Here is a 20,614-nt window from a genome sequence, read left to right as displayed (position 1 = left end):
CTCTGCTCCCACACGTCTATGGGGAGGGGGGTGTTTCTGGAGGGGGCTATTCCTGACCATCAGCCTCCAGCTGAGACACCTGCCCCGCAGCTCCCTCCTGGCCCTGGGAATCATGGGGTGCAATGTGCCCTGCCTGGAGGGGAAAAAGGGCTGTCACCTCACCTCTGCTGCTTTGTCCCCACAGTCCTCCAAGGCTCAAGGGAAGATGCCAGCCCCCTCGTCTCCTCCCTGGTGACTCAGACAGGCCTCATCCTCCGATGAAGAAGGCTGCAGTTGAGGTTTAACTGAGGTGGCACTCAGCACCCTGTGAGAACTCTGCTCAGGCAGAGAGAGCAGCAGCCCCAGCCCTAGGACGCCCTGCAGGCTGGGTTATCTCCTCTTCCTGAAGTCTAACAGGAAAGAGACCTCAGCCCCAGAGGAGCTGGCATCCTCCGGACAGCAGCAGGACAGCTGCTCTTTCTGGTGGCCCAGGGCAACGTCTACCTACACGCTTTGTTTCTGCCACGAAGCACAAGCTGCTCTGCTGGGCTGCGCGGGAAGGGGAAGCCCAAGCCAGAGCTGAAGCCAAAGCTGAAGCCGAAGTTGAAACTGAAGCCTTCCCTCCCATCTCCAGGGCCACACCAGGGTAAATCACTTTTTCTGCCTCCCACCATCCATGGAGCCTGTGCTGCCTCTGGCTGATGTGGCCGAGCCTGGGAGCTACAAAGCCACGGATGCTCTGGCTCCAGCAGCATCATTCCCTCTGTGTCCCCAGCAGGAAGGGCAGCTCTGCCTCCTGCCCGCGCCACCCATACCCACCAGCCCTGCAACCGCTCCTGCCTGGGGACGTTGGAAGTCAGGAGAGCAATGGTAAGAGGTCACGCTGTGAAACCAAGGCCTCTGTGGGGCCATTGCCTTTGAGCGGGTGCCAAAAGGGAGCCCACCCGGAGCCTACCCGCCCGTGGTCAGCGGCCCCTCCAGGGAGCTCGGGGCACACGTGGCCACGCTCTGGCGGCTCGTCCCTGGGGAAGTGAGTCTGTCACAGTGAGAGAGCAGCCGGAGGGTACTCCCGCTGCCCTTCCACGCCTCGCCAGGCACCCAGCAGAAAAGAGACCGAATGTGCAAAATCAAGTTTCGGCACAAAAGCAGGTTTTGGCTCCAGAGCACCACCGGGCCGGGCCCTCCCAGCCAGCCAGGCGCTGCCGCCGGCACAGCGCAGGACGGGCCCCTCGGCCCCCCAGAGGACATGGGACGGGACCACAGGCCCCTCCCCGCGGCTGGGCGTTCAGCGGGGCCCCCCCGCTCCCCCCAAGCCCAAGCCCCCGGAGGCCGCAGCCCGCAGTCCCGGGGCAGGGACGGGCCCGGCGGGGAGCCCCGCCCACCAAGGGGCGGGGACAATACAGGGGCGGGACATGGCGCCTAGGGGGCGGGTCCGGGGCGGAGCGAATGGCGTCTGTACCCGAGTGACAGCGCGGCCGGCCACTAGGGGGCGGGGGCGAGGCAGGAGCGCGCTTCCGGGGCGGCGGAGGCGGGGCCGCAGGGGCGGCGGGAGGCGGGCTCCGGCCGCCTGCAGCCAATAGGCGCGGGGGGGGGAGCGTGGCCTGGCCGCCCGCTGCCGGCGGGGCGGGGCGGGGCGGGCACCACGTGTGTCGGCAGCATGGCGGCGGCGGCGGGCGGCAAGAGGGGGAAGGCCCCGCGCGGGGCGGCTGGACGGCGGCGGCTGCGGGCGGCGGTGAGGGCCGGGCCGGGGGCGAGGAGGGGCTGCCCCGGTGGAGTCTCCCCGGTGAGGTCCTCCCGGCGGGATCGTCCCGGCGAGGGGCGCCGCGTCCGTCCCGTCCCGTCCATCACCCCGGTTCGTCCCGCAGGTCCCGGGAGCCGAGGGGAGGCTGCGGGCGGCGGCTGGGCGGCCCGTTGACGAGGAGGTGTCCAGCGACTCCGAGCCAGAGAGGTAAGGGCTGCGCCGGGGGGGCGCCGCAACGGGTAGGGGTGCCGGTACCGGTGCTCACGCGTGTCCCCACAGCCCGTCGTTGGGGCGGCGGCGGCGGGAGGCGGCGGAGGAGGAGGTGGATGAGACGCCGCAGGAGAAGAAGCTGCGCCTGGCTAAGCTGTACCTGGAACAGCTCCGCCAGTACGGTGAGTCCCGCCCTGCCCTCGGTGCCGGAGCCCCGGCGGGGCGGCCCCGGGCGCTGACCCCGGCCCTCATGCGCTATGTCCGCCGCAGAGGAGGAGCGGGCGGAGGAGGAGGAAGAGGAGGAGACCCAGCCGGTGGATCTCATCGGCACCCGGCTGAAGGAGGACGTGGTGAGCAGGGGGGCCCCGGGCGCGTCCCCTTGGTCCCGGTGGCAATGGGCTCTGCCGCGCTCCCGCGGGGCCGGGGCCTCCCCTGCTGAGCCCCCTCCTTCTTCCCCAGCTCGAGCAGAAGGGCCGGCTGCAGCGCCTGGTCGCCAAAGATGTAAGTGCCCAGCCCTGGGGTACCAGACAGTAAGTGCTGGCTTTGGGGGATGCTCGGGTACAGCCCCGGCTGGCACCCTGAGTTACCGTGCCGACTACAGGAGCAGGGCCCTTCTCCCACCCAGGGGTGCCATCTCCTGGCGCCCTGGAGAGGGGAGGGTGCCGTGCTGGGGTACCCCCGTGCCCAGAGAAGAGGCCGGGGCAGCCCAGCTCACATCCCGCTCTCCCTGCAGGTGCAGCCTCCGGATCCGGCCAGCATCCGCGTGCTGCGGGGGCACCAGCTGCCCGTCACCTGCCTGGTCATCTCTCCAGATGACCGGTTCATCTTTTCTGCTTCCAAGGACGGCTCCCTCATCAAATGCAAGTGTTTTCTTGGGGCCGCAACTGGCTGTTCCCCCAGCCTGACACCTGCGGGGACCCCACAGCAGCAGGACCATGGGTGTCCATGGAGGTGGCTTAGCCCCGACCCCTCCAGGGATTTGCACGTGCATCATTTTGGGCACTGTGGGAGGCTCGCGGCGCTTTCTGGAGTGGTGGGAGGCTCCCAGTGGGTGACGGTGATGCCTTTCCTGTAGGGGAGGTGGAGAGCGGGAAGAGGCTGTGCGTGGTGCCTGGGGGGAAGAAGGGCACCGAGGAGCAGCACATGGGGCATGCATCTCACATCCTCTGCATGGCCATCTCGTCGGATGGCAAGTACCTGGTACGGGCAGAGGGGGTTGGTGCTGCCGCGTGGGGCAGAGAGGTGGCTGTGGGGAGTGCATCTCCTCCCCAGGTCTCGGGGTCAGTGTCTCATGCCCAGATGTACCTTGCTGGGTTAAAGCAGCCCCTTCCCCCACTGGAGTTGAGAATTGCTCCCTGGGACACCCCAAAGCACATGGGGTGAGAGTGGAGGCTGGGCTGGGCCATGTGTCCCCGAGGGGCAGGTCTCAGGCATCCCGTGCTGTCTGCTAGGCCACGGGAGACAGGAACAAGCTGATCATGATCTGGGACACAGTCACCTGCAAGCGCCTGCACATCTTCACCGGGCACCGCGACGCCGTCTCGGTGAGTCAGGGGAATCGGCTGCGATGCCTGTCGGGCCAGCAGCCAGGTCCTCCCTGGCGCCCCTCACTGCTGTGCCCGTGTCCGTCCGTCTGTCCACAGGGTCTGTCCTTCCGAAAGGGCACACACCAGCTGTACAGTGCCTCCCACGACCGCTGCGTCAAGGTCTGGAACGTGGCAGAAAATGCATATGTGGAGACCCTGTAAGACCTGGGGTGGTGGTGGGGGAAACCCACTGACCCAACAGCCCCGGGATGCACCGGTGTCCCCAAGGAAGGTGAGGTGGCAGAGGGCCGTGCTTGCTGCAGCCCTTTGCCATCTCCTCCTCCAGCTTTGGGCACCAGGATGTTGTCACAGGGCTGGACAGCCTGAGCCGGGAGTGCTGTGTGACAGCGGGGGGACGGGATGGCACCGTGCGCCTCTGGAAGATCCCCGAGGAGTCGCAGCTCGTGTTTTATGGGCACCAGTAGGTCTGGGGAGGGAGAGGGGGCTGGGGACAGGCAGATCTGGCTGGGGCAGCGCTGTACGAGTGCCAAGCACCACTGGGAGCCTGGTGGCACCCTGGGTTTGCTGATGCCCCAGTGAGCCCTTGACTCCTCAAGAGGATCGCAACGCACGCTCCTAACTGATGGCAGTTGCCCTTTCTCTTCACAGAGGCTCCATCGACTGTATCCAGCTCATCAATGAAGAGCACATGGTATCAGGTGCTGATGACGGGTGAGCACAGGGCCACAATGGTTCCCAGAGTGGGCAGGTAACACCCCGCTCAGCCCCCTCACCCCTCCCCTCCCCTGCCTGACAGGTCCGTAGCCCTGTGGGGGCTGACGAAGAAGAAGCCGCTGGCGCTGGCCCGGCAGGCACATGGCATGCAGGACGCCCAGGGCCTGCAGCAGCCATACTGGATCTCAGCAGTGGCCGCCCTGCGCAACAGTGATCTCCTGGCTACAGGTGTGTGGCAGCCGCTTTGGAGCAGGGGTTTGGGGGTACGGGGGGGGATGTCCTGCTCCCTCCCCCAGGTCGGGGTGCATGGCAGTCTCCTCTCTCTGCCCCAGGCTCCCATAGCGCTAGTGTGAAGCTCTGGAAGTGTGGCGAGGGATTTCGGAAGCTGGAGCCCCTCTGGGACATCCCCTTGGTATGAATGGGGAGGTTGGGGATGCTGGGCTGGGGGAGATCTCTTGGCAGGGTCTGCCCTCTGTGGGTGGCAGGAGGAGACTGCAGGAGCCCCTCACCCCTGCTCTGTCCCTTCCAGGTGGGTTTTGTCAACAGCCTCAAGTTCTCAGCAGCTGGTGACTTCCTCGTGGCTGGCATTGGACAAGAGCACCGGTACCATTCCCCCCTCCCTGGTGCTGACCGGGGGTGCAGTGCTCTGTTCTCCTCTGGTCCTTGGCAGAGTGTGACCCCCATCTCTCATCTACAGGCTCGGCCGGTGGTGGAGAGTCAAAGAAGCCAAAAACAGCATCTGCATCATCCCCCTGAAAGGGAGGGCCGCAGCCCCCAGGCCTGAAGCCCCTGACAGCTCCTAGCCCTCTGCTCCTGGAGATGCTTGAGCTGGATCATTAAACCCCTGTCCCTGGAGCTGGGTCCTGCGTCCTTCGTGCACCCACCCTCCTGGGGCTGGTGGGACTCTGCCCTCTGCGAGGGTCTGTCCCCTTCCCTCAGGTTCAGCTGGACCTGAGCTCTGGAAGAGTCCATTTTTTAAAAAAAACAACCAAAACCACTTTATTTACATAAATTACAAAAAAAAAATTTCACACTCTTGCTCACAGAAAAAAATCTACTCTTAAAAACGTGGTTGGGCTTAAATACCTAGGTCCTGTTACTTGCCCTCAGCCCCTGCCGGACCCACCCCGAGCTCTGCAGGGCCGGGGGGGCAGTGAGTGTTTGCCCCTGCTCCTGCCCTGTCTCTCACAAAGGAGTGAGCAGCACTTCGCACAGTGAGGGGAGGGATGGAGGGGGCTTGGGCCCAGCCCGGCAGCATTTGGCAGCTTTCCTGGGGCCAAAAAGGAGGAGAAGAGGGTGAAACTGTGCAAAGCACAGGGGGAGGGAAGGGTGACATGGTGCAGAGCTTGGCACAGGGGGTGACGGGAAAGGCCCGGCACTGGGACTGTGGGGTGGGTGATGGGGTGAGGGCAGCATGTGCCGGCACAGGGCTCGGCGTGGAGGGAGCGGGAGGTGCAGCGTGGCTCGGTGCAAGCAAAGTGGGTGTTGCAACGTGGCTTGGTGAGAGGGAGGCAGGTTCTGTGCCACGGCTCTGTGCAAGGGACGGGGTGTGCACCACAGTTCAGTGTGGGGACTGGGGGCTGTGCACTGCAGCGCAGGGAAAGGGCTGGGGGGGACAAGCACCATGGCTCAGTGCAGGGGATGTGGGGGTGCACAACGGCTCAGTGCAGGTGTCTTAGAGGGGTGTTCGCCATGGCTCAGTGCAAGGGACGGGGGGGTGCACACCATAGCTCAGTGCAGGTGCTGGGGGAGATGTACACCACGGCTCGGTTCAAGGGAGCGGGGATGTTCACCACGGCTCAGTACAGGGGACGTGTAACGTGGCTCAGTGCAAGGGAAGGGTGACACGTACCGTGACCCAACACATGGGATGTGTAGCTCGTGCAGGGGCAGGGGCTGAGCTTCCCAGCTGCCTCTGGCACCCGAGTGGCCATGCCGCGGGCACTGCTGTCCCTGGGGAGGGAGCCGGGGTGCAGAGCGGCCGCAGACAGGAGCAGCAGCACCATGGCCTGGCCCCCCCCTGTCCTTCACAAGGATGACGTCGTCGAGTCCACCACCTCACGGCCGTTGCACACCGTGGGCACGTACTGCGAGGCTGAGCCTGGCCGGGAAGGCAACAGTCAGGGGTGTGTTGGGGTCTGGCAGCAGCATCTCCCCAGGGCATCATACTGCAATGAACGATGGGTGCCTGGGGAGCCGCAGCCCCTGGGGCTGGCTTGGAGGGTCCCCAGGGTGGCCACATCCCCTCGGGGCCAGGGTGTTGAGTGCTTGGGGTGGCCATGTCCCCTCAGGGCAATGACAGGCCCTGCCCCCCGCCCGGGAGCAGTTACCCCCACTGGAAGGCCCTGCTGCAGCCTCGGAGCTTGCAGCCACAGGAGCCGGGGGATTGGGTCAGGGGACAGGGATGAGCCATAGGGGACACAGCGTCTTCCATTCCCCCACTTCTAGCCATGCCCTATCCTGCACACCACTTTCGTTCAGGGGCCCATGCTAGGTGCTCCCACACACCCCCCCCCCCACACCCCCCCCCCCCACCAGAAAGGGGATGCTGCCCCCCCCTAGCCCTTCTCCAGCCCCACTGTGCTCACCATGAGATTGGCTGGAGCTGGCGGCCGCCACGCTGAACCGAGCCGTGCCCACACGGTGGCTGGCCACGTTCTTCTGCGGCTGGAAGAGTATGATGTGGAGCTTGGGGGTGAAGAGGCAGCCGAGGACCACGGTGCCACTGAGGCTCACCGAGATGCACATGGTGGTGGTCTGGACCTGGAGATGGGAGTAGACGTCAGGTGCCCCTGCCACCAGCCCTCTGCCCTGAGCGGGGCAGGACAAAGCCCTCACTGTGGCACCAGGCAGAAGCTGCTGCCTGCACTCCCCGGGGACAGCCCACCCCACCCCAGGTGCCTCTGTGAGGGTGGACCTGCTGGAGACCCATGGGCAGAGGGTGGGCACTGCCCTGATGGGGACATGCTGCCCCTGTAAAGTGGGTACACCCTGAGCAGCACCTCCAGCCTTGCCAACATGCTGCTTTGAGTACTCCCACTGTGGAACATAGGTCCTCTCTGGAAGCCCCCAGCTGCAGCTGCCCCCACCAAGTCCTCCAGGCCCAACAAGAATGTGTCTGGGTGCCCACGCTTGCCAGGGAAGTTGAGGTGCTGCAGGGTGCATCCCATGCTTCCCAGTCCCTGGCACTGCTCGGCTCCCCAGGGACCATGCTGGCCCTGGGGTTGGCATTCATGCCCTGGGTGAGGGGTGTCTCGTGCCTGTGTTTTGCAAGGCTGAAGGATGTCTATCACTCCTCCATACCACTCAGCCTGGGGAGTCTGGAGGTCTCAGGGCCATTTCCCAGCCTCACCCTAGCAAACAGTCCATCAAGGCAAACAATCCATCAAGGCAGGGGAGTGTTCTCCCTAGGACCCATTGACCCCTCAGCCACAGCCCTTCAGCCACCGTTCACTTGGTCCCAAACGCCCCAATGAAGAGGTGGCCATCACCAAATCCATGGCCAAAGACCCTTCCCCAGTTCCATGCCCCATCCTAACCACGAACACTGTGGGAGCCACATCACCAGGACTAGATCAAGCCCTGTTAGATCCTCCCCAAAACTTAGGCTCTTACTCGGTAGTCGCTGGAGGTCACATAGAAGATGGGCAGGAAGGCCAGCCAGATGATGCAGGTTGTGTACATGGTGAACCCAATGAACTTGGCCTCATTGAAGTTTTCAGGGCATTTCCGTGTCTTGAAGGCATAGACCGTGCAGAGGACAATCAAGAGGACATTGTAGGTGAGCGAAATGAGCATGTTGGAGTCGCGATTGTTGCACTTGAGGGTGACAATGTACCTCTTGTCAGGCTCGGTCTCCTTGCCTGTGCCAGGGGTCTCCACCAGCAGCCAGATGATAACGATGATCAGCTGGCAAGAGATGAGGGCCATGCAGATGACCACCTGTGATGTGGGGCTTATGAACCGGGGGCGCTGGACCCCTTCCTTCACCCCACTGAAGATCCTGGCGATGCGGTTTGTCTTGGTCAAAAGGGCTGAATAGCAGACAGCGAAGGACGTGCCCAGCCCCAGGCGCCGGAGCGTGCACACCTCGGTGGAGGGCTTTGCAATGAAGATGAAGGTCATGCTGTAGCACATGAGGACCCCAGTCAGGAGAATGTAGCAGAGCTCCCGGCCAGAGGCCTTCACGATGGGAGTGTCATTGTTCTTCAGGAAGACTCCAAAAACAAAGAGGGTGGAGATAAAACCCAGGCAAGAGATAGTGACGGGACCAATGGCCCAGACGTCTTTCCAGCGAATGTACTCTTGGGGCAACTCGTAGCAGCCATTCAGGGTCTCGTTGGGCCAGTAACCGAGACCACAGTCCATGCAGGTGAACTCATCCAGCAAGTACTCGTAGGGCTGGCAGGGGATGCAGATCCAGCAGCATATGTCTCCGGGCTGCATGCTCTTTATCTCATTCTTCTTGCAGGGGTCGCTGCACTGGGACACAGGGATGGAGGTCCCAGCCCACGAGATGAGGCTGGTGTTGAGGATAAGCCCCTCAGCCCAGTAGCCCACCTTCTGATACCGATACCGCCCGTCCATGTGGTGATAGTTGAAGATATTGTAGCGCCCAATTCCATCGCCGTAGCGGTCAAATCGAACGATGCTCTTGGTGTCTGCTGGCCTGAATGGAGCTGGGGAGAGAAGGGGAGACAGTCACTGCCATGGGGCAGGAGAGCTCCCGGCCTGGAGGCAGGGCTCCTTCAAAGGGTCACATCCCACCATGGCCACAGGCAAACGTCCAACCTGTTCCCTGCCTTCACTCTCATGCTTGCTGCCTGTGCGCACATTAGGAGCGGAAAAACAAAGGTGAAGAACTTCCTCCCCACATGCCTAATAGCTCGGCAGCCCCAGCGAGCTCTGCAGGGGCAAAGCAGGCAATTTTGCAGCCTCTGTGGCTCTCAGTGACACCTGGGTAGCCAGGCTCAGCCCAAGTCACAGAGAGCACACTTCTAATTCACCCCTAACTACATGGGTTCTTGATCAAGGGTAATCCTCCAGTTTAATCCTCCAGTTTAATCTCTGAAATGTGAATAAATCATGACAATTGCAAGTGAGGTCTCCAAGGACCTATGTTCTTTGAGGGTCCCCCCACCCAGCTGTAGCAGGATGGAGTTGGTCACCAGCTTTTCCACACTGGATACAGAAGGCCTGGATTTCCTCCCACAGTTGATGGTGAGCTGTTGGCATCCTGGTTCAACCACAGCTCATGGCACAGGGGTCCCTGTGTAGAGGAATTGAAGGGTCTTGGGCCAAATTTTGGTCTCCTTGCTCTTCCCTGCCCCTCCACCCATCCCTTTCCAGTCAGGCAGATAAAACCCATCTCCATCTCTGGACTCACCATCAAAATTAACATTGAGCATAAAGTCCTTGTAGAATCTTTTGCCATTGACAGGCTTCATGGCATCGCAGAGCTTGGTGGCATTGGGACACAGTGCCTGGTGCATGTTGTGGAGAGAGTGAGCCATGGCATAGACTGCATTGACCACGAACGTGATCTTGGACTCTGGCTCAAACTTGCCTGTCTTGAGGGAGTACCGGCTACAGTCCTGCATGTGGAGGCTGCACTTGAACTTCTGCTCCCAAAACTCCCGAAACCAGGGATTTCGGCTGTTATTGTAGGGGTGGAGGTTAAGGAAATAGGAAGCAAATTCCTTAATGGGGTATGCTGCTAGTTCAATGGTGATGGCTCCCTCTGCCACCGCTTCGCTCCCAGCCACCACGCTCTCCAGGGCTCCCCACCCATCACTGGCCACCCATGTGAAGGACACATTGGCTCGCTGGGCAGCTGCCAGAAGCTCCCGGGCATCTTCACTTCGGGTGAACAGCACGACCACTCGGGCATTGGGCTTCTGCAGCAGAGCCCGGACCACCCCATCGTAGGTCTTCTTGTTCATGGAGCGCCCCACCTTCTCCGAGGTGGCGATGCAGATGTTGCGCATGCGGGCTTCTTGCTCAAAGGCCTCAATCCCTGTCTCCCCATAGTCACCCTCTGAGGCCACGGTGGAGACGTAGGTCCAGTTGAAAAAGCGGAGGATCTCTGCCATGGCTTTGGCTTGGTAGAAGTCTGGTGGGACGGTGCGGGCAAAGTAGTCGTAGCGGGACTTGTCGCTGAGCTTGGCGCTGGTGGAGGCATAGCTGATCTGTGGGATCTGAAAGAGCCGCAGCAGGTTGGCCACCTGTGCGGAGGAGGAGAGGTGAGCACCTGAAGATATGGCCCTACCCAATACCAAGTGGTGCATGGTGCTCCAAGCACAACCATAGGGCTGATGAGCAACCCCCCACCTGGAGGGTCCTGGTTGGTAGAGACAGACAGACAGATGGCACGTTCACAGGGTTGCCTAAGCCCTCAGACATGCTCTTTTTTTTCTTTCTAGTATTTCATGCACTCCCCTCTGAAATTTGAGGCTGGGGAGGAGATAAATGGGTCAGTGGCAACCTGTGCAAGACACTGGTGGGCAAGGAGAAATCCAGGGCACCTGGCAGCTCCATGGCACCGGGGGGAAGGGCTCTGGGGGCTGGGAGCCAGGGCAGAGCTCCCTACGCAGCCCGGGGGGGCTGCAGAGCTGAACCTGGCTACTGGCACCTGTTCATCCTGCTTTGGGAGCCCCGGTGGGACCAGCACCTTCCAGCTGCTCAGCAGAAGCCCTCGTTAGCTTCAAAGGGGAAAAAAGCCCTGCTAATGAGGCTGCTAAAAACCCAGGCTCTTGGAGCAGCAATTGGGGGGGCTCAGGCGTGCCAGCGGGGCTGGTGAGCCTGCCCACATCTCACTGCTCCCCAGGCGAGAGACACAGCTTAATTAACGTGGACAAATGTTCTCAACGACAAAGTCCCCTAATGGCAAGAAGGCCCCCGAGCACAGAAATGCCGCTGCGTGACCTCGCCGCACAACAGCAGCTGCCAGCCCACCGGGCCGCCCCAGCATCGCTCGCGCTCCCCAGGCAGCACATGGGCTGCCCGCCCCGCCACCTGCCTGCCCGGGGCTGGGACAGTGCCCCCGGCCACGGGGACACTCCAGGTCCTCCAGCAAGGGAAGGGACAAGCGCCCGCCTGGTCTGACCAGCGTGCTGCCTCCATCACCCAGTCCTGGCATCCTCTGCTCCACAGCTGGGGAGATGCGGGGACCTTGGGGACCAGCAGACGTGGTTTGACACACCCTGGGGACTAATTAAAACTTAGCGAGCATGGTCCACCAGCAGCCCCCAGGACTCAGCTGGCCTCACTGCTGCCTGCACACTCAGGGAATGGCTTCTGCCTGCTGAAGCCAGCCTCTGGGTCCGCAGAGCCGCGGCTTCGGGGACTGAGCTGCACCCCACCCAGGGTGACAGCCGGGTCCGAGGCTCAAAGTGCCTGTTCCTGTGGGATCACTGTGGACATGGGGGCAGTGGCCCCCTGTGACCACCCTGCCCTGGCCAGGCCGCCCTACGGCTGAGCCCCTCAGAGGCGGGTGCCCCCTCACAGCCAGCAGCACCTCGCGGGCTGGGTTTGTGGGGGCACAGGGAATGGTGCCCCCTCATGCTGGGCACTGCCTGCTGGGAGCGGTGTCCCCACATCCCCACCACAGTGTCCTCGGCACCCTTCTGACATCAGAAGTGTCACATCCATGCTGGGGCATGTCCCTGCCCCTGGCCACCCACCCATCCCACTGGGGATGGAGGTGAGCTGAACCTCACTCCAGTGAGCTGAACCCCACTCCTGCACCACAGCAGCCCCCAGGGACAGTCAGGGCACCGCAGCAGCTGCACCACCTAGCACTATACTGGCCAGGGAGGGATTGGGACAGCCACGGCACAGCCGTGGCCATCCAGGCCTGGTGGTGGGGACAGTTGGTCTGTCAGGGGCTGGAGGTGGCCCCCCACAGCGCCTGCCACATCCAAGCCTGGTGGCATCATGCTGTCACCCATTGGCGGGACAAGCAGCGCCTGCGGGTGCTGGTGGCATATGTCAGGCAGGAGAGGGCTAGTGTCCTTCTCCAGGCCCACACCAGGACATGGCAGGCCAGGGACCAGGACTGGCACTGTCGAGAGGCAGCTCACACCATCTAGGCCTGTTGGCAGCAGCAACAGACATGGCAGCATGGTGGCACCGAGGACAGTGGGGACCTGAGCATTGAGATCATCCTGGGCTGAGGAGCTGCGCTTGCCACCACAACCCAAGGAGTGGAATAAACCCCTGTCCCTTTGTGGGATGGATCCACTGGCTCAGCTCACATGGCTTATGGCAGGTGGGGGGCTCCCCACAGCCCCCAAAGGAACCCTGGCCACCATCAGAGCTGCAGCCCCTCCCCAGTAGCAGAGAGGTGGCTCTCTCAGTTGCCAGGCTGACATTCCCTCACCATTGCAGAAAGGGGCAAAACATCACCGCGAGGGACACTAGAGCATCCCTGTGCCACACTGGCAGTGGCACCATCGCACTGCTACATTGGGAGTTTTACCTGCCCCCATGCCATTTCTGCCAAACAACCCCCCAGCCCCATCTGAGCCCCTCTTGTCTGGAGGGTACCTGGATGGAAACATCACTGTAGGAGCCCCCGATGACACCAGTGATGGCAGTGGGCACGTCATCGTGGACGGCGTAGGAGCCGTCAGGGCAGATGTGCTCGGAGCCGTCCACCCTGGTGAGGGAGGCACGGACAAAGTCGAGGGACTGCTCGAGGGCGTAGGTGTCCTTGGAGCAGGTGTCAAGAATGTGGGCACCCAGCTTCACCCCTGGCAGGATGCTCCCGTCCTTGTTGATCTCGTCCAGAGCGAAGAGCATGGCCTCCAGGCGCTGGATGCCCCGGTGCTCGTTGATCTTGCCGCAGTCTTCGCTCCCCACTCCTTTCTCATGGACAGGGAAGAGGCCCCCAATCACCAGGTCCCCATCCATGCTGATCTCCTTTTTGCCAGCCATGCCATGCCCAGCAGCCAGGCAGGTGACCATGCGCATCAGCCACAACCAGGCGGCCAAGGGGACCGCCATGGGGTGCGCTGGCGCCGGCCGGGGGACCCGCGCCACCCCGTCTCATCCACTGCCACCCGTCAAGGCGAGGGCAGGCAGTCCCCAGGCATTGGGTGGTGGGGGGTGGCGCGGCGTGGTGTCAGCAGGAGGGGGGTCGTGCTGCCCTGGCAGAGCCCTCAGCACCTGGAAAAGCAAAGAGAAAAGCCACTGGGTCTGTGGGCTGCAAGGCGAGACAGGGACTGTCCCCACGGGCAATGCCAGTGCTGCATGGGCAAGCAAGGGCATGAGCCTGCTTGTGCCGCCCATCCCTGTTCCCTCCAATCTGGGGTGCAGAGCAGCCTGTTGGGGGACAAGTTGCTAGCCCCTAAAACCTTGAGGGATGGAAGGAGCCCGGGAGGTCACCTGGACAGGGATGTCACCTGGAGCAGGGGGCCCAGGCTGGGCAGGCAGAGCCAATACCAGCTCCAAGCTGAGCTCCCAACCCATGCATCAGGGGTGCCCACAGCTCCTGACCTCCAAGAATGCTGCCAAAAGCAGCCAGCCATGAGCCCGCCATGCCTGCAGCACCCAGCCACCACCTTATTTTAATCCCCATCCCGGAGCCCCGGAGCCCACCCAGCCTGCTGCTGCCCCCAGTGCTGCCCGTGGCTTCAACCTCCTGCAGCGATGCACAGGGTGGGCTCCGGCAGCCGTGGTGCTTTAGAGTCTGTTCTCTCACCACCCCCCTTCCTTCCCTGTATACTAAATTCAGAGATTTCAGTAAAAGTAAGAGCCAGGTTTGCTGACTCCCTCTGCAGAAAGCACGGAGGCGCGGGGGAATCAAAGGCTTTTGCAGCAGGCAGGCCTTTTTTTGGCAGGAGATGCAGTCCCCTCGGAGATCAGTTGTCTTTTCCCAAACCACGGGAGAGATTTGTTTCCTATTTGAAGCCAACTGCTGAAATCCCGCGGGGCCAGCGTTTTGGGAGCCGTGGGAGAAGGACACCCCCTGACAGCCCAGAAACCTCAGGCTGCTCCAGCACGGGAAGCTGCCGGTGCCACGGCAGGTCCCGGAGCTCACTGCAGCCCAGCACAGCAGGGTGCTCATGGGGACACATGCGGTGGGAGGGCGATGCTGGAGAGTGCTGCCCCCCCTGCAGCCCCCCACAGCCAGTCCTGAGGCTGCTCTCCCCGAGCAGGAGCAGGGCACCCCTCGATGCCCCCACAGTGCTCCCAGACAGGCAATGCTGGGGGCTGCAGGAGCCCTCTGGCAAACAGCCGGAGCCAGCCGTGATGCCCAGGGGGATGCAGGCAGGAGCGTGGCACAGGGCACAGCAGGTTGGGGTGGTGAGATGCATGGAGACCCCCTCCTCTTCCTCTGTGCCCCAAAGTTCTTGTCGCCAGGTGCTGCCTGCCTGTGACAAGCCCCCAGCTGCCTCAGGGCATCTCCTATCTGACCCCCAAATTTGAAGGAGGTTGGGGAAGATGCCTTATTTCAGGCAGTGAATGCTTTTGAGGGACGCAGGGTTTCCTCAAGCAGGAAAGAGGCCGCAGGAACATGGATTATTGATGGAGCCCATCAGCGGCAGGCTGAGCCTGGCACAGGGGTCTGGCAACACCGGGAGCTGGCTCCTTGGGCTCCAGCTCCACTGGGGCAGCTGGCAGGACCCGCCAGATGAAAGGCACCTTCAGGCAGAGCTCTCTGGAAAGGGCGAACCATCACCCACCCTGCAGTGAGCCCCGAGGAACGCCGTGAGCAAGGCTGCAGCCATCCCTGCAGCTGCTCAGCTGGGTTGGCACGGTGCTGGGGGGAGGACAGCCCCGCGGGAACAGCTGGACAACATCTGGGGAAGTGAAGCACCCGGCAGGGCAGACCGAGTCCAGCCCGATGGCCACGGTGCGCTGGGAAGCTGCTGGTTGCTGGCAGCCTCCTCTCCCGAAAGCGCCGGTGAGTAGGATGGGTGAGAAGGTGCCGTTGCTCTTACGAGCCCCGAGCGCCTCCCACCCCCCCCCCAGCCAGAAGACCTGACCCCCTCTGACACCACCGCCCTTCGGGGTGGCCCGGGGCGTGTGTGAGAGCAGCAGCGCTGGGGGGGCGCGGGGTGAGCCCGCCTAGCACAAGCCGCCATCGTCACCTCCCCCGGGGTCCCTGGGTGTCCTACCGCCACCTCTGCCAGGACCCCCCCCACCTCCCTCCTGCCCCACGGCCTGTGAGCCCCGGTGCCTCGTGGGGCCAAAGCGCCTTCCCCGGGGTGCTCGCCCCAGCACCCCCCGCCGCCACAGGCTGCTCTTGCCCCGCCTGGTGGGAGCGTGGGGTGTCGGGGAGGCGAGGACGAGGGGAGCTGGCGCAGCCCTGGCCTGCGCACCCCGGCAGTGAGGCGAGAGGGGAGGAGGCTGCCTGCCCCAGCGCAGCCCCCCCAGGGGATGGGGTGACGGGCTTGGCGGATCCACCCCAAATCCCGTCTCAAACCTGCCCCGGGGTCCGGCTGCCGCCGCAGGCCCCCCCAAAGCCACTCTCTCCGTCCAGGGACAGCCGGAGGGACCCGGCGAGGCAGCAGCAGGGGCGGGGGGGGGGGGGGGGGGGGGGACGGGACTGTCCCCGCCGTGCCGGGCGGTCGCCCCCGCTTCCTTGTCCCGGTGACGGCGGGCAGCCCCTGCCCGGAGCCGGGGCACCGCGGCGGCGGGGTCCCGCTGGGTGTCCGCTGCGGCGTCGGCGCTGCCGGGGCACGGGGGGGACGGGGGTCCCCCGAGCCCTCCTCCCGGAGCCCCGCGGCCCCGGGGGGGAGCCGGCGGGACCGGCCCCGGTGCCCCCCGCCCCGCCCGCACCCCCTGCCCAGCCGGTGCCGGTGCCGCTACCCGGGCTCGGCTCCCTCCCGCAGCCCCGGCTCCGGGCACCGGCCGCCGAGCCCCGCCGTGCCGCGGCCCCGACGGCTCCGGAGAATCGCCGGTCGCCGTGCCCCTCCGCCGGGGCTACCGGAGCTCTGGGGGCGCCGCCGGGGCACGGCGCGGCCTGAGGCTACGGGGAAGGGCGCGGCCGGGAGCGCCGGGGTGGGACCGCAGCCCTTACCTGGGCCCGGCGGGCTGTGCCGGGAGCCGGTGCCGGTGCAGCGGCTGCCTCGGAGCTGCGGCTGCCGCCGCCTCCCGCCGCCGCCTCTGACACTCCGCCAGTCCCAGCCGAGCGGAGCCGCTCCGCCCCCCGCCCGGCCCGGCCCGGCCCCGGCCCCCGCCCCGGCCCGGCCCCGGCCCGGCGGGCAGCGGCACCCCCGGGGCCGCCCCGCCTGCGCTCCGCCGGCTCCCGGCACCGCCGGGGATGGCACGGCAGGGCCGGGGGCTGGCAGGGCTTGGGCGAAGCCGGGGAGGACACGGCACCGGCAGGACACAGGCAGGGAAGGCAGGAGACGGGCAGGACACAGGCAGGGATGTCAGGTCACAGGCAGCACATGGCCAGATCCAGGCAGGACATGGCCAGAGAAACCAGGGCACAGGCAGGACACAGCAGACCCAGGCAAGGGATGGCCAGATCCAGGCTGGGCAGAGGCAGGACGCTGGCAGCCCCCCCAGAGCCCCCAGCTCAGTCCCAGCCCAGCGGGAGGGGTCCCAGTGATGGCTCCAGCTCCACAGGTGCAACCTGGTGCCCCTGGGGCCGTCCCCGTCGTCCCTGTCCAGTGTCCCCCCCCGCGCCGTGCCCAGCACAGCCCCCCACCCAGCCTGTCCCCTGCTCCCGAGGCCCTTGGGGGCACCCAGGGGCCCAGCGACACCCCACTGATGCTCCACGCAGACCCCTGGCATTCACCATCGGCCCAAGCACCCAGCTGGGAGAAGGCTTTGGACCGTCTGACGGCAGAGGCAGTGTCTGGATTTAGCGTTCCAGGTCTCCTCCGTTTGCCCAAACCCTTTCTGGAGCCACCCAGCTGCCCAGGATCCTGCCATACCTTGTCCCCATCGGTCCCACGCTGGCAGCCTGACTGTCCTGGAGAGTTCCATGTCTCGGGGACAAGAATGGGACAGGGGATGACACAGGAATCACAGGGATGGGCAGGGGCCAGGGGCGCCTCTGGGGTAACCACCTCACCCCATGCCTCGGTTTCCCTGCTGCCAGCTGCTGTGCTTGCGGGCTGCGGGTCAGGGTGCTGCAGCAAGAGCCAGACCCGCTCTGTTCCCCCCTTGCCCAGCAGTCCTCACCTGGGGGGGAATAACACAGGACCTCCGTGGCAAGGTCCTCCCTGGGGTCCCACAGCACCAGGACCCCAGACCCCACCGGCCTGTCTCCTTTCAGGACTGTTAGCACAGCTGAAGCAGGAGAAGGGGGGTGCGCGGGCTGGGGGACCCCACCACCGCTGTCCGGAGGGGACAGAGCCGAGCAGGGCTGGAGACATGTCGTGATGAAGGATGCTGGCACCGCCAAGGTCCCACTTCCCCCCCGGCAGATGGGACCTGGCACCAGCCCCACATGCGCCCCGGCACTGGCTGCATCCTCCCGGCTGCTGCTTCGGCACTGCTGACAGCAGAAGGACAGTGGCAAAGACTCCCTGGTCCCCATCTTCGGTGGAGTTAGGGGACAAGCAGTGTTAGGATTTGCTGCCTGGCTCCAACCCCCCCCGGAGCTGCAGCCAGGCATAAATATTTCAGGGGGGTTGGCAGTTTTGTAATAACCGGCAACAAAGATAAACACCGGGAAGAGCAATATTTTTCCATGTGGGTTGGAGGAGTTTAATATTTTATCACTCAGAGCACAAAATATTTATGAACAATCTCATGTCAATCATTGGCTGAGGACTAATCATGACCTTTCCAAGCCAGGGAGGACACGTCCCCACCACGGAGGGACAGCCAGGCCACCCTGCCCCTTGCACCCCCACCTCAAGCCCTGGTTCTGGGCTGCCACATAGGTCTGCTGGGGAACAAGCCCTGGGCTGCTGCAGGCACCGGGGCACTGGGGCAGGGCAGGGGCTGAGCCCTGCCAGCCGGGAAAGGTGCTCTGGCACCAGGCAACGCCCCACGACACCACGGCGGTGACCAGGCTGCTCCATCATCCCCAGCTGGAGGACAGGGAACTGAATCAGTACGGGCAGCCCTCCCTGCCTGCACCCCACGGCTGCGGGACCAGGCAGATGGGATGTCAGGGAGGGACCATGCAGGCAGGCTGGTCCACCGGCGATAGGAGGAGTGCAGCAGTGCCAGGCCCACCAGCAGCCCAGGGACCTGGCTCTACTGGTTTTACTTTCAGCAGGTGCCCAAGAGGAATGGGGATGCCACCTCCCTCCAGCCCAGCCCGGCCCAGCTCTGCAGGGCAGCTGGGACCCTTCCCTGCTCCCCCCGCAGCTTGCAGAAGCTGGGGACGGTCCCTGTGGCCCCGCTGGGTTGCCGGGCAGGGAGCAAGCCCGAGCAGCAGTGGTGCAGAGCCCTCAGGCAGCTCCCGTCCGGGTCGGGGGGCGTGGGGGGCAGCCCCCTCCCTGCCATGGAGCAGGACGGCGCGATCAGCCAAGAGGTAGTCAGCAATGGCACCGGCCACCAGTGAGGAAAAGCATCCACTTTATTACAGACCCCAAAAGTGCCCGTGGCAGTGCCAGGAGGACCAGGTTTACATGGGATGTTTCCATTTTTCAGCAAAGGGAAGAGAAGAGGGGAACAAACCCAACTGACCCTACTCACAGCTCTTTGGTGCTAGAAAACACGCGGCGGTCTGGCAGAGAGAAGCTGTGGGTGAAAGGGGCACTGGCAGAGATGAGGGGGGACACCTCTGTCATCCACCACACCCCCCAAGACGCCTGCGAGGAATTTGCGACGCATCTAGACACACAAACAGCAAATGCATTTCACTGGCCCCCAAGCCTGCACCTACCCCACACCGCCGAGCACTGCAGGATACCCCCCCCACTTCCCGGTGTCCCTGAAATGGTCAAACACCCTTTCTGCAGAGAGGGAGAGTGGGTTCCGGGGTGAATCAGCAACCAAAATCTCTTGGCTGGAGAGGAAGGAGGTGGGAAAGGCGACTGGTTCCCTGTAACTCTGACTCCGGTGGGAGGTGAGGCAGCCAGGTCTCCGCTTCACTCTTCTCCTCTCTCGGCAGCGGTGGGCTCCTTGGTCCACTTGTCTGTGACTTCCTGGCTGCCTGTGTAGCCCATGTCAGGCAGCAGGCCTGGGGCTCCCTCCCCATCCCCGGTGACCTCCAGGTCCAGCTCTTCAAAGGAGGAGCCGCTGGCTCCCGACTCGCTGTAGCTGTGCTCGCTGCGGTTGTCTGCCTCCTCCCGGCCACGGCTGGCTGGGAAGGGCAGCAGGATGGAGGTGGCCACCGAGGTGTCTCTGCTGTCGGTTGTGGCCTCTATGCTGATTGAGCTCGTCTCGCTCATGGTGTCGGCCCCTGGGATGGAGAAAGAAGGGAAGGGAGTGAATGCTGCGGGAATGAAGCAATAGTGATGAGGTGCCACAGCCTTTGAAGCCACCAGAAACCTCAGAGGCATCGGGCCACAGTGGAGACCAGCTCCTGCCTCTTGGCACCTCCTGTGCCTGAGAGAAGTGACCGGGCCAAGACAAACACGAGCTGGACTCAAGCAGCTCCCTGAAGTCAGGGCATCTCAAGCTGGAACAACTAACCCTCGGCTTCCCAGCCATGCCCTGACCCTCTGGCCCCACTGCTGCTCTCCCAAGGACATGGAAAGCCCTTCCTTAGGGAGAATGTCCAGCCTGGGAGCTGGAGACAACCCTGCCCCCGGCACAGCACCAGGAACGGGGTGAGGAGCAGGATGCTGGGCTGCAAGGGTGATGGGGAGCTGCAGCATTGCTTGAGCACCAAGGGGATGGTGGCACACAGGCCAGTCCTTGGATTTGTCACCGCCAGAGGTGGGTGTACATCCAGCCTCAGGCCAGAGCACCCTAATGCTGCCTTCAGCACCCGCTACAACCTGCTCCCACTCCCTGCGTGGCTCCTCTGCAGCCAGCAGCTCCGGCAGCAGTGTGAAGGCAGGCAGGGCAGTGGCAGACGGGACTCGGGGTGCTAGAAGATGGGGGAAGACTTGCCAGCTCACTTGGCACTTCTCCACGTCACCTGTCTCCCAGCCCACACGCTCCACCTCGTGGCTGAGCCCCCCCGGGGGCTGCTCCTACCTGCCCGGGTGGACCCCTCAGCCCACTGCCCCCTCCCTGGATCCCTGCCACGTTAGCTCGGTCGACAACACCATTAAGGAGTCGACGACGAGACGAGCGTGTCAGATTGAGACCAGCAGCTCGGTGCTGTTGCCAGAGCAACCAGCCAGGAGACAAAACCCTCCTGTAAAACATTAATCATTGTTAATTATGACATCACAGATCCATGTGGTTAATTATGATATCACAGATCCACGTCACTGATTACAACATCACAGATACACAGAGTTAATTACGACAGCGGCAGCAAACCCTGGGTGGTCTCCTCCATCATGGCCCTCCCCATTCCACCCTCTTCCCGCCTGCCTTGCACTGGAGG

At 63.7% G+C, this 20,614-nt stretch overlaps 3 protein-coding genes across 6 annotated transcripts in view; 1 reads left to right on the top strand and 2 right to left on the bottom strand.

The window, feature by feature from the left end:
• Window positions 1-283: 283 nt before the first annotated feature.
• Window positions 284-5,025, top strand: RRP9 (ribosomal RNA processing 9, U3 small nucleolar RNA binding protein). 3 transcript variants are annotated; one of them, XM_074913953.1, is made up of 16 exons: window positions 284-625; window positions 758-849; window positions 1,845-1,927; window positions 2,000-2,112; window positions 2,201-2,280; window positions 2,390-2,431; window positions 2,664-2,790; window positions 3,006-3,130; window positions 3,382-3,474; window positions 3,574-3,674; window positions 3,803-3,937; window positions 4,126-4,188; window positions 4,274-4,419; window positions 4,524-4,603; window positions 4,721-4,794; window positions 4,889-5,025. In XM_074913953.1, exons 2-16 carry the CDS (start codon window positions 847-849, stop codon window positions 4,992-4,994), a joined length of 1,371 nt encoding a protein of 456 aa, XP_074770054.1. In that variant the 5' UTR covers window positions 284-625; window positions 758-846; the 3' UTR covers window positions 4,995-5,025. The 3 variants fall into 3 exon arrangements, with proteins under 3 accessions (XP_074770054.1, XP_074770053.1, XP_074770052.1); XM_074913952.1 differs by lacking the exons at window positions 284-625; window positions 758-849 and adding an exon at window positions 1,330-1,711; XM_074913951.1 differs by lacking the exons at window positions 284-625; window positions 758-849 and adding an exon at window positions 1,330-1,762.
• A 1,159-nt stretch (window positions 5,026-6,184) lies between these two features.
• GRM2 (glutamate metabotropic receptor 2) lies at window positions 6,185-16,326 on the bottom strand. The gene is made up of 6 exons (XM_074913950.1): window positions 16,220-16,326; window positions 12,739-13,359; window positions 9,578-10,415; window positions 7,807-8,870; window positions 6,780-6,954; window positions 6,185-6,292 (listed from the first exon to the last, which is right to left on the bottom strand). Exons 2-6 carry the CDS (start codon window positions 13,195-13,197, stop codon window positions 6,219-6,221), a joined length of 2,610 nt encoding a protein of 869 aa, XP_074770051.1. The 5' UTR covers window positions 13,198-13,359; window positions 16,220-16,326; the 3' UTR covers window positions 6,185-6,218.
• A 2,341-nt stretch (window positions 16,327-18,667) lies between these two features.
• Window positions 18,668-20,614, bottom strand: part of TEX264 (testis expressed 264, ER-phagy receptor) — a 43,167-nt gene continuing 41,220 nt past the window's right edge. For both annotated transcript variants that reach the window (XM_074913959.1, XM_074913960.1), the window contains exon 6: window positions 18,668-19,513. In XM_074913959.1, coding sequence (XP_074770060.1) covers window positions 19,200-19,513 — 314 coding nt within the window. In that variant the 3' untranslated portion in view covers window positions 18,668-19,199. The remainder of the gene's footprint in view (window positions 19,514-20,614) is intronic.

This window comes from Athene noctua, chromosome 10 (genome assembly GCF_965140245.1).
Source record: "Athene noctua chromosome 10, bAthNoc1.hap1.1, whole genome shotgun sequence".
Classification (NCBI taxonomy): Eukaryota; Metazoa; Chordata; class Aves; order Strigiformes; family Strigidae; genus Athene; species Athene noctua.
This window is presented reverse-complemented; position numbering and strand designations above follow the sequence as displayed.